We start from the raw sequence: 13,576 nt of genomic DNA, 5'->3' as shown, positions 1-13,576 counted from the left end.
TCACCTCATAAAGATAACATGAGTATATTTTAAGTCAACAAAGCACAAAGTGACAGCCACTATAAAGCAGTTAATGTTCAAACAATAAAAATATGCTCCTGAATTGGAAGTAAAGTCCTATTTTATTAAACCTCACACCCCCAAATAAAAAGCATGTCACATGGTAGGGTTCACATTCAGTCATAATGTACCACTTTCTTTCAGCTAAACCTGTAGCTTTCTGATTAACCCCCTCCAAAAAAATCATCAGCCATACTACATGACACTGTAGCTTCAAGTCTCTACAAATGAACTCCCACCTCCCAAAGTGCTAGAAATTCTCACACCTTTAATTAAGACCATATAATAAGAGTAATAATACAAGATACAAATTTATAATGTAAACTATGAAAAACACTAAAATAACGTTTAGTATTTGACATCCAAATCTTTGGTGCACACCTTTTAACAAGAAGTATTCCAAATTTTATAATAGGGAAAATACATATTCCAAAGCATCAACTTTCCAAGCTAATTAACACATGTATTGCATTCACGATCAAAATTACTGAAAAAAAAATCTACTCAAGTGCCAGATGAACATAGTTAAGTATTAAAATAATTAGACCAGAAGAATGAAACAGAAAAATAATCAAATGTTAAAACTCAAAAGCAGCAATAAATGATTCCTATTTTATTAAAACACAAAATGTTTATATCAAACATCTAAGCTAAAAATAAACTACAGAAGAAAGTTTTTATGTATTATATATGATATTAAGATGACTATAAAACCAATTACAGCAAAACTATACTTTACTAAGAGCAGATAATTCACAAGAAAGGCAACACAAGTCACAATGTATTTTTTTCTATATTTCACAAAAAAAGAAAAAAATAGGGAAAACCCCAACTTAACTTTTTTTTTGCCACCATTCTAACCTAAGATATAACAAATGTTATTTTCCATAAAAGCAAACTGACTATTTTCAGACCTTGTCAAAATATTTTTTAAAACAAGTTAACATTTAAAAAAAACAATTATCATACTTGATAAACAATGTGTTTCAATATACACTGATAATTTTCATTTTGTGCTTTTTCTCCTAACTTATGTCTTTTAAACCCTCTTACTTAAAAAAAAAAAAAAAATGTATACAATATCCTCTTGGACCAAAATATGGGGGGGGGGGGGGGAGAGAAAAATCTTACCTAGGCACCAGGCTGGTTAGATGGCTCAGCTGGTGAAAGATACTTACAACCAAGTCTGACAACCTGAGTTTGATTCAGAAAAAGACACCCAACTTCTCTAAGTTGTCCTCTGACCTTTATACATATGCCATGAAATAAACACATGCACACGCACACATTCACAAACACACACACTAAATACACAAAAATATAATTAAAAAATTCAAGGACCAAAACAGAGATAATTACCTCATCTAATATCATGAATTCAAAATCTAAACTCTTACAGAAACCAAGCCTTCCTTGACATTCACTTTAAGACTCCTTAGTATAATCAACAAATAAGTCTATTATTTTAAAAGTATATAAGAAGTACCTTTCAAGTCAAACATTCATGTTGTAGAAATTCTTCCACCATTCATGTCACCAGATAAAAGCCCCATAGAAATTATTTAATTTTCATTAGAAAGAAATTTGAACTTCATGAAAAAGTCTGAATAGAAATTATTTAATGTTAAGTCCAAGATTACTAAGCTATATTGGTTTGTTAATATAAAACAAAGTTTTCACTTAAGTCTTAGTATAAAATATTATTAACAAGCATCCCTTCTTTTTGTCACTAGTATGGAGCTCTAACACATGGCTTTTTTTTTCTTTTTTAAGATTTGTTTCTTATTTTATGTGGATGGGTGCTTTGTCACACAGCATGTCTGCCACATCACATGCATGCAGTACCCAAGAAAGCCAGAAGAGGGCACTGGATCCTCTGGAACTGGAGTTAGAAATGATGGTGAGCCACCACGTGTTCCCTAGCTAGCTCCCTCTAATCTTTTCTTCAACAGTAGAGCAACCACACTTATCTGAGAGACTGAAACCAAGACAAGTGTTCACTATCTACCCTCACTGTTAAGATACATTATATAATCTTTTATTACTAAGAGAATGAAAGAAATAGCAATCATTACCTACCATGGTTTCCTATGGTATTTTAGCTTCTTTTTCCGGTCCTTTTCTCTCTTTCTTGTCGTCTTCACTAGACACTGTTTTATGTGACAGTACCTCCTCATATGCCTGAATCCCCTGACTGCTCAATGCCAAATATAAGGAAAGATGTTTGAAAATTGTTCTCTGGAATACGCCTGAAAGAAAAAAAAAAAAAAAGAAAAACAGCTTATCAACTTGTCTACAATTTAGTTTCAAATCCAAATGTGGAACCCATAAACATGATCCATGTTGATTTGGAGAGAAAAAAAAAAAAAACACTTTACAGAGAAAAATTACCTTATCTCTTTTATTATTTATTTATTTTAGTTTTGGTGTTTGTGTCTCTGTGTGTGCCATTTGTGTGTGCATGTATGTGTGTGTGTGTGTGTGTGTGTGTGCGCGCGCGCGCGCGCGCGCGCGTGCGTGTGTCTGAAGACAGAAGACAGCATTGGATCCCTTGGAGCTGAAGTTACAAGTAGTTCCAAGCTATCCAGGTACTAGGAACTGAACACAGGTCCTCTGGAAGAGCACTGTTCTTAACCACCAAGTCATCTCTTGGGGCCTTTTATTTATTTATTTTTAAGTGATTACATTAGCCTAAACAAAATTTAGCCTTGGTCCAAAAACGGACAGAAAAGCAACTCTCCTGGTAGTTAGAGTTTAGCAACTAGATCCCTAGCCCTCCTTGACATAAAATGTTATTTTCAAAGGCAGAGTCACCCAAAAGAAACTACCTAAAAAGGCAATACTGCTACTGATGATAACACTTCAACTACCCATCAGATTTACAATTAAAAATTGGTACTTTTTAATTGTATATGAAAACTGATGCCAAAATATCTTAATATTAACAATACTGTTGATTTACCATGATACTTTTCCAATTAATACTGTCATTCAACTAGCAGTACATATCGGCGTTATGTTTATCATTTGTTTTTAGAATTAATATTCAGAATGCTTTTCTGACTCTATCACTTTAACTTTAAAAAAAAAAAATTTCCAGCACCCCCTTAACCTGTATATTAATAATGTCCCAGACTGGAAAAGTCACTAGATTTTTACCTTCGTTATTTCATTACCGCTAAATATCCATTCTCCGTTTCCCCTGAATTTCCTGCCAGAATCCTATAATCATTCCACTACCCATTTTAGATCATGAAATTTTATTTTACTACAGGTTAAAATTTTAAAAAAAAAGGACATTGTGAGGGTGGGTGAAACACACCCCAAATACAGAAACCCTCTCAGTACTACTGTCAGCAACAGGTTTTTAATATTATGAGAGTTGCTCTCTTAAATTCTTTTTTGGACTTTTGGAATGAATTAATATTTACATGAAAACAGGCCCAGAACTGAAATCAAATGACCTACATGCACAACTATTCCTATAACTAGTTTACAAAATCTCCCTGAAATAAAAGAAATTCTGAAAGACACACACTGACAGTTTCAAATAAAGTATGACTATTGACATATGTCTATATGACAAAGAGAATAGACAAGTACTACTAAAACATAATTTCTTACAAAGATATCTTTAAAATGTTTTTTCACTAAAACTGTAACATTCATGTAAAATCCATGCAGTCTTCACCTACCTCCAATTATCAATACTACTTTATTCTAAGGGAGTCAACCATTCAACACATAGCTGTGAATCCGGCAGCTAACAGATTGCTTTGTGTTCAGTAAAAACTGAAAGTCTACAGGCTGTATGGGTGGCTCAGCCAATAAAGGATAGGCTCACAACCAAAAAGATAACAAGGACTGAAAGTCCATAAACTTTACTCTGTAAAAGGGTGAAGCCATCAAACCAACAAAATTAGGAAATAAAACTGAAAGCAAACAAAGCAAGAACAACATTAGAATGAAACTTATGATGTTTCAAAGGAATCCTGACCATTGACTTGACAGTTGATTTATACAAAGAGAAACTCCTTTGAGAGAACAGCCACAAAATGAACTTATAAATCTCACTCAGCTTCTGTTTACAAATTAAATAGAATAAAAACTTCAGGTCACACCACTAACCAGATAAAAGGCAGCATCTTACAGGCATGAACAACATGCGTTACATGCAGTCACATACATGCACATTTTTTTTTAAATCTTGCGGGGGACAGCAAACGGGAAGAGGAGAACACTTAGGAGGCTTAGTGATCAACACTCTAGCAGCACAGTGACTTCTAAGTATTTTTAAGAAATTGTTTCCAGGAAGCACCCCCTTATAACAAAATCCAAAGATGTTGGGAGTCTATGTGATAAAGCGGTGTAGGGTGTAATGACCTATACAAAGCCTTCATACACTTTCATAATCTCTAGATAATTTATAATACTTAATATAGTGGCAATCCTAAATAAATCATTATTATACTGCATTGTTTAGGGAATAATGACAAGGAAAACGTCTGTACATGTTAACTGTAGTTTTCTTTAACCTCAAAGACTCTGATCTATGTTACTAGCTTAAGAATGTATAAGAAGCACAGAATTTAGGAGTAAAGTCAGAAATACAATTTTAGGCACCCTTCGGGATTATATATCCAAGTAGGCAAGCTGTATATGGAGACAGATTTGAGAAGTCAAGTCTAAATATGGCAGTTTTCAGTGAAATCAGATGGCTTCACAAAAGTAGATATACTAATGAGTGGGAGAGAAAAGGAGACAAGATTATGGGTGGGGGGCAGCATGACATGAGAACTATAAAGGAAAATGGAAACCGTGTTGTTCAGAAAAGCCAAGCATAGAAAACATAGAAGGCTCAAGATCTAAAACAAGACAATATATGCAACAGGTAAATGGAAATCCTTAGGTACATAAGTGTGGTTTCCCTATACAGTTTACCCTGGGGTCGAGGACTTTGGATGTCCTGCCTCAGTATCCTAAGAGCTAAGAACAAGTATGCACCATCACATGGCTTAAATCCTAAATTTTAGTCTTTGTTTTCAACTAAAGATGTCTACTAATTCAAAGATAAGTCTCTGGGAGCCCCATATACTACTGAATGCAGTAGTTTTGCCAAAAACAGAAATTCAGTCTTCTATACTACTCTATCCCAACATTTCGGTCTATGCTTGGGGAAAACTATTTTGAAAACCTCTTCAAAACTTCAATGACTTTTCATTACCTAAGCAACTGGCATCCACTCACAGCAAGAATGGAATCAAACCAAAGTCTTTTATGATGAAATGGTAACACAATTCTCTCCCTCCCACTTCTTATGCTACTGTAGTTTCAAGGCCATACAGGAATGACTGTTACCTAAACAAGAGTTCAATAAATAATTCCCTGGGTTATAACCACCACTCCATCCTAACTTGTCACTATTCTATTCATCCACGTAGAGAGCAATCACCCCTAGTGCCTTCATTGAACTTCTGACCCTTCCTGCATCAGTACAAATAACAGTCAGATAAATTCTCTGAAACATCTTCTCCCTGCACCACAATAATATTTAGTGATCCACTGATACATATTGAGCTCTATTCTTGTCATCAATCTTAGAATTTTAAAACCACAAAGATAACCCTTCTAAAAGTCTGGCCTGTTACTTTATACTCCTATCCTCTATAGATCTCATTTTCTTTCCTATTTTAGATAACTACTCTCCATCAGGACAGGACTTTAACATGGCTACCATTTTTTCACAGTTCTTCCTCCCTTTTTTTCAATTTATTTAATTTTATGTGCATTAGTGTAAAGGTGTCAGATCCCTTGGAATTGGCACTACCAACAGTTGTGAGCTGCCATGTGGGTGCTGGGAATTGAACCTGAGTCCTTTGGAAGAACAGACAGTGCTCTTAACCACTGAGCCATCTCTCCAGACCCTCTTCCTCCCTCTTCATAACCTCACTTCTATCCTTATATAATTCAATTTTTAAAATCAATCATTTGAAATTCATATCAGTAATTCCTTTCCTCACCTAACAAAATAGTAGACCTTGTTAAATCCAACCCTCTTAGCTCTTTTTCTCCTTTCATGTTCCTCAAAAATCCCCACCATTCAACTTGTAACCACGGTACTTCTGAAAACAGGTCTGGTCATGGTCCCCAAGGAACATGAACTTACATCATGTTCAGTGCTGTAAATGGTTTAATCTCTTAGCTGACATTTCAGCAAAAGGTAACACATGGACTGTTCCTTACTTGTCCCACTTTACTCCCCTTGGCTCCTTCCAACCAAGATATCAGTCACTCTATTCTGCCCCAACTTTATAAATTACTCCACTGTCTTCTTATCTCTTAAACTTCCAAATCAGTTGTTCTCAACTTTCCTAGTGCTGTGACCCTTCAATACAGTTCCACGTTTGGTAAACCACAACCATAAAATTATTTTGCTGCCACTTCATAAGTATAATTTTACTACAGATACAAACTGCAATGTAAAGATGTGATATTCAAAATATCTGATATGCTACCCCCAAAAGGGTCATGACGCACAGGCTGAGAACTACTGCTCTAAGTGTGTCTCAGAACTCAGCAACTACACTCCTGTAAAAGCCATCTGTACACTAAAGATTCCTAAATTTCTATCAACTTAAATTCCAGACACCAAGTCAAGTAAACACTTTACTGTCTCAATCAACTCTACAGAGGCCACTCTTCCAATCCCAATTCTCTCCTCCTCCTTCCCACTTTTCCTTTTTCTTCCCACTTTTAAATGACAACTACTCAACAACTCCATCCCTCTAACTTCTCAGGCCAAACACAGAGGAGTCATCCTCTCTTCCTTCCACATCCCACATCTGATCCATCAGCAAATCCTTTCATCTTCACCTTCTGGCTGTCTAAAATCTGATCAAGCCCATCTTCTACCACCAAAATCCCTCATCTGAACTATACTACTGGTTCCAATCTTGTCCCCTCATAGTATTTGTTCTCATCACAGAGTTGCTTCTTTTAAAATCTCAAACTAGGCAATGGCATGCCTTTACTTAAAACTTTCTAATAGCTGCTTGTTAATAATAATTAAGACCAGTAGTTTGACTCCCATTTTTGCCTCCTTTGCTACTATCCTCACTCACTGTGTATAATCCACACTAGAATCTCTGCTTAAGGTTCCCACCCTGGTACCTTTAGTAGTTTAAAGCTTCATAACCACGGAACTTCTTCAAAACCACATATCCTTCATAACCATGTAATTCTGTGCCCCCCCATTTCAGGAATGACTTCAAATGTCACATTATCATAAACCAAATCCTTATCAGTCTGCAGACAACAGAATCACCCTTCAACATATACCTGCTATATTAGTCTCAAACAGATGTATAATTGGTACATGAAAGCTTTAATGTTTACTTGTTTTCTACTGATGAAACAGTTCCTGGCACAAAGGAAAAATTAGAATTTCTCAAAAGTATTTTCTTATATGGCACTTCACTTAATACCTACAATAGTCCTGAGAAGTAGTGTGGGGAAAAAAATGGCATAAATTTATTTTCTAATATGAAAGCACAGATACACAAACATGTTCAATGGCTTTTCTACAACCACAATGTGGTACTACCAGAGCCATCCCATCCTGCCAGTGTCTCCAGAATCCTTCTGGGTTCACAGCTAATGTTTTCAGGAGCATATGAACGAGCAAGTGTCAATTTAATTTTGCATGATAATCTGTGAAAGCTCAACTTGGTATCTTTTCCTTTAAACTATGCTCAAGCATAAAACAGCAACTAAACTGGATAGACCACAGCAGCTGTTTATTTTCCTATCACTGAAAGGTTGTGATATAGGTCATCAGACTATCTTTAGAATTTACAGATCCTGTAAAAATTCTGACCAAAAGAAAGGAGGGGCCAACAAACAGTTTAGTGCTACAATATTTGAAGATGAAATTAATACAAACATTTCTCTTAGGCAGGTTTGCAAAAATGACCTGAGAACCTGCAATTTAGCTTTCAACACCCAAAAGATTAAAAATTTGCAATTAAAAAAAAAATAGAAGTTTTGTTTCTATCTTTACCAAATAAGTATTTTTAACATTAGAAAAGGCTTAGGTTACACAAAAGTGCTGAAAATTAAAATATATACATTAGACCCTTCAATAAAACAACTTTAACTTCCAGCTCTTGGCAGCACTCACTTCCCTTTCCAGCACCAATCACCAGGTTAAAAGCTGTTTATCTAGGTCAGAAAAGATGGATGACCTTTTCAGGACAGCTCAGTATCTCCAACTCATGTGTTGGTATTACAACTCAGCCCTTCAACAAGCTCCTTTTAAAATGAATTATGACATAAATCACAAGATTAGCACTACCGATAATCTGTGAAAAGCCACAAGAGAAAAAAACAAAAACAGAAACCAAAAAAAATTAAGTACTAGACTTAAGTACAAACAAAAAAAAAATTAAATACTAAAGTGTTGATAGATTATAAGCAAAAAAAGGGGGGGCAGGCTATATGATGTAATTAATGTAAAAGCAACAGATTTATAGTCAGATTTCATTCTAGCAACAGTAGAGAAATGAGCTAGTAAATTCTGAACAAAATCAACTTCTTTGAGTGAGTCGCAATTTCTTCATTCATAAAACACAGAGTGAGAAGGGAAGATAGCTCAGCAGATAAAGGTATTTGCAGACAGCCTGAAAAGCTGAATCCATCTCTGGACCCCAAATGGTAGAAGGAGAGCAACAATTCCTAAAAGCTATCTTCTGACCTCCACAGACATGAGCTAGCACACACCCACCCACATATATATATATACAAGAAATAAATGTGATTTGTTTTTAAGTTAAACTACACTCAGATTATTTTTTAGGTAGTTTGTTTAAACTCAACCCTATGAGAAATGACAACTCTCCAAATATATGAAAGATTTAACTTATTCCTTAAAAGTATATTATTTTACAACACAATTATAAACATTGTACAACAAAAAAACTAAGAAATAGACAATAGAGGAAACCTAAACATATTTCAGAACCTAAACATTTTAGAATTATTTCTAGAAAGCAAAAAAATAAATTGTATGTGTTTGCCTGGGATGGGTGTCCATACCTTTTAAACATGCTTACTACAGTATTTTACATATGAAATTTTATTAATATCTGAGATTTTCATTGAAATTTTTATTTAAAATAAAAGTGATCAGTGAAGTAAATATTCAAGACATACTGGCCTTAAATTGGTAAGTTCTAAAATTGGATAATGGAGGGGTTCCTTAAACTTGTGGTTCTCCAAGTTCACACATGCATGAACATTCCATCTAAAAGTTTTCGGCAGGGAGTACAGCTCAGTTAAACAGCTTGCCCATGACACTCAAAGAATCCCTGGCACCATAGAGGGAAAGAGAGAGCGAAAGACCCATGGGAAGAGAAAGAAGGAAAAGGGAGACAAAGAAGGAAAAGGGGAAGGGGATAGGAAGGAAAGAAGGAGATGAAAATTCTTGTGTTCAGAACTGAGGTGAGTTCTCTTAGAACTGAAAAGGCAGGTGGCACCTATCAAAAGGATGCAGGATCAAGGACGCAGATCATGATAATGGTGACAGAACAAGCTTATTTTGTGTCTTATCTTCCTCTCTTCTTAAAAACAATGAAGAAGGCTCACTGAACATATATTCTATATTAAATAGTGCAGTTTCTGAAAGTACGTCTAAATCTTATGTGCCATTCAGAAGCTTTCTGGATTTATATGAAGAGAACCTAACTAAAGGAATTGCAAAGGAGGCAACATATAATGATCACAACGCATGGAAAATGTCAGCTGTAAATTAAGGAACTAAGGAAAACGTTTACAGACACAGAACTTGGACTCTAAAAACAAAAATAAGCCTCTTAAGAATATTTCCACACATATCACAGTTGCCAGAGTGTGAATGAATGGTAAGGATGATAACTAATCTTTACCCAGTGCTTCCTGTCTCTGAGCAGATGCTCTATACTAAGCTCTATCACCAGCCTCAGTTGCTTGTTCCTACTGGTTTTGCCAGTATATAGGACCCTAATTTTTAACATAAAGAACACCAAGTATCAGTTAACACTGAAAAAAAATATATACCAGGCAGTGGTGGCACACACCTTTACTCCTGAACTTGGGAGGAAGAGGCAGGAGAATCTGAGTTTGAAACCAGCCTGGTCTACAGAGCAAGTTCCAGGACAGCCAAGGCCACACAGAGAAAAATCCTGTCTTGAAGAAAAAAAAAAAAAAATCTCACCAATCAACTTTCAAGTCATCTCTAGTAAATTAAGGCTTTTCATACACCTTATTTTCTCTAAGTCCAATATATGTTTTAAGACAATCCATCGTGTGTATAACTACATAAGATCAAGTGAAGACTGAGAAAGCATCAGAAATGAAACCACTGTATTTCAAGAAAATCTATTCTTTGCCCATCTATAAGAAACATAAAACACACACACACACACACACACACACACACAATTGGAAATAAAAAAACAACTGGAAATTCTTTTAAGTTGCCAACTGAAACAAGATTAAAACATTAACAGACCACAAAAGACCTAAAGCAATGGTTCTCAACCTGTGGGTCAGACCTTTGGAGTCAAAAGACCTTTTCACAGGGGTGGCATATCAGATATCCTGCATATCAGACACTTACATTACAATTCATTATAGTACCAAAATTATAGTTATGATGTAGCAACAAAAAATAATTTTATGGTTGGATTCACCACAACATAACTAACTGCATTACGGGGTCATAACACTGGGAAGGTGGAAAAACACTGACCTAAAGTATAATCTAAGAAATAACATCAAGTCTTAATTCTCTGGACTTACATATACACCACTGAACAGCATATCTCTAATGAAATCATTCTAATCAATGCCAATCTACATGACTCAATACACAGTTGCCAAGTAAAAGTTAAAGCACAATTCAAATAACAATTAGCAACTTGTTAGGTTATCTCCCTAAAGACATGATTTAATGCTTGGCTCCAAACAGTAAAATAAATATGTAAGTGGTACCCATTCTTAAATTATTTTTCACTGTCATTTACTGACATCACCTAAAGACACTGAATATTGCAAATCTATAACAGCTTTTCTGACACGTTTGCATTAAGCTTCATAAAGATTAATGAATCTATTGTCAGGCAGTGATGGTGTAACATCTTTAATCCCAATACTCAGGAGACAGAGGCAGGTGCCTCTGTGAGTGCCCGGACAGCCAAAGTTATACAGAGGAAACTTATTAAAAAAAAAAAAAAAAAAAAAAAAAAAGGCCGGGTCTAGTGGCACAGGCCTATAATTATAATCCCAGCCCTCAGGAGGTAGAAGCAGGAGGTTCTTGAATTCAAGGCCTACTTGGTCTAAAAAGCAAGTCTAGGATAGCCAGGACTACACAAAAAAAAAAAAAAAAAAATTCCTGTCTTGAGAAAAACAAAACAAAAGCCATTATTGGTCATGATCCACAAAACACATTCCCAAAAGCCATAATCACAAATATCATAATCCAAATGCTGAAATCACCAAAATCTGATGTTTAAAATCCTAGAAATAAAAATCCCAAAATACCAAATGCTGAAATCCAGAAAGCCAACTTCTCAAAAGCCTTAATTCTCATATTTAACAGGGCTTTTAAAGCATGGACCAGCAAAATGGTTTCTCAGATAAAGGTGCTTATCACTGAGCCTGCTAACTGGAGTAAATTTAATTCCCAGAATCCACATGGTGGATGGAGAAACTGCCACAATTTGTCCACTGACCTCTATATCCATACACACCACACACAATTTTACAATATTGGTAGGAATAAGCACAAAAAATTTATGAATTTTATCTACGGCATTATTGAATTCATTTAGAGACCTATGAGATGATCCAGGGCCTAAGTTCTATCTCTGGGATCCCTGAGGTGGAAAGAGGACTGAATCATTACAAGTCGTCCTCTCACTTCCACACATGGGTTATGCCACACATGCCATACAATGTAATAAAATGTTAAGTATACTTACAAAATACAGGTCAGAAAGAGTGCAGCAGCAAAGTAAACCAGCATTTCTATTATGTTAATTTGGAAGAACCTAGTAAATTAAGAGATTATTTCCTCTAGCCACAACTGCCTCTGAAATTTGCAGTGAACACTATCATTTCTTTGGGTGGTCATATCTGAATTCCCAATCTTATGTAGCAAAGTCAAAATCCACATGGTGATTAATAGCAGCCCAGAGCAACACTCAAAACGCTGAGGAGATAGGAGGAAGAAAAGTTCATTCCTAGCCTGGACTGTACAGCAAAGCATGATTGCAGAAAGTAAATAAACATCGAGCTGGTGAGATGGCTCAGCAAGAAGTGCCCCAACTCAGCAAACAATTTGAAGGTAAGACCATAAAACTTCCTAGAGACTTAATATAGCATGTGAGAAGAAGAATGATACTTTAACCCCATAGGACCCAATAGGGCTAAACAACTAATGGATAGCATTGCTTTCATCAGATGTGATGAGACCTATGAGTAGAGCATATTTTTAAGGAAATCTAAATTGGAAAGGTCACACATTGCTTATGGGACTATAAAATTATGCACTTTTTGGAAAAGGAGACATATTTGCAAGCATTTGAATATATAACTTAAAACAAATGTATACTCTAGCTGAGATATATCAGCTAGAACATTAACTTCTACATCAGGGTAAAAGCACTTTTTTTTAAGATGGTAGTTGAAGACATACAAGTCTAGATGATGTCCTCAATAAGCTCTAGAGGTTTTCAAATAAAAAAAAAAAGTGAGAAAGAACAAAGGAAAAATAATTGATAAGGACTTGCCAATATAATTAGAAGTAGAAAGAAAACAGAAGGTAGACAACACAGCATCCTGAAAGCAAGGAATACTTAAGGAAGTATGAGAGTATTCAAATGCCAACTGTTGCTTAAGAAGACATGCTGGTCATTTTCAGTTGAAAAGCAGAAAAGGCCTAATACAAACTAGCTTGAAAACATGACAGAGAAAATCTGAAGTAGTCATGCATTACTGATGAGACTATAAAATCACACAATCATTTTTTGGAAAACAAGTTAAAATTCTTCAAAACATCAAATATAACTTATGTGACTGAGCAATTCTACTGCTAAGTATTTACCCATAAACATTTCTAAAATACACTTTAAAAAACTCCTGGAAGTTAGGCATGGTAGCACATGCCTGTAACTCACAGATCTCTGTGAGTTCAAGGCCAACCTGGTCTACAAAGTGAGTACAAAGAGAAATCCTGGATCAATTAAAAAAAAAAAGGAAGGAAAGAAGAGAAAGAAAAAGAAAGAAAGAAAGAAAGAAAGAAAGAAAGAAAGAAAGAAAGAAAGAAAGAAAGAAGAGAAAGAAAGAAAGAAAGAAAAGAAAGAAAGAAAGAAAGAAAGAGAGAGGGGGAGGGAGGGAGGGAGGGAGGGAAGAAAGAGAGAAAGAAAGAAAGAAAGAAAAGAAAGAAAGAAAGAAAGAAAGAAAGAAAGAAAGAAAGAAA

General features: G+C 35.2%; 1 protein-coding gene across 4 annotated transcripts in view; it reads right to left on the bottom strand.

The window, feature by feature from the left end:
* Strbp (spermatid perinuclear RNA binding protein) overlaps positions 1 to 13,576 on the bottom strand; it is a 114,668-nt gene that overhangs the window by 70,136 nt on the left and 30,956 nt on the right. For 2 of the 4 annotated variants that reach the window (XM_055600828.1, XM_055600825.1), the window contains exon 2: positions 2,140 to 2,309. In XM_055600828.1, coding sequence (XP_055456803.1) covers positions 2,140 to 2,142 — 3 coding nt within the window. In that variant the 5' untranslated portion in view covers positions 2,143 to 2,309. Of the gene's footprint in view, positions 1 to 2,135; positions 2,310 to 3,755; positions 3,775 to 13,576 lie in introns of those variants that run through there. The other 2 variants (XM_055600826.1, XM_055600827.1) reach the window with 2 other exon arrangements.

This window comes from Psammomys obesus, unplaced genomic scaffold (genome assembly GCF_907164565.1).
Source record: "Psammomys obesus unplaced genomic scaffold, mPsaObe1.curated_primary_1811, whole genome shotgun sequence".
NCBI classification, from domain to species: Eukaryota; Metazoa; Chordata; class Mammalia; order Rodentia; family Muridae; genus Psammomys; species Psammomys obesus.
Note: the sequence above shows the minus strand (reverse complement) of the source record. Positions and strands in the feature narration are given on the sequence as shown.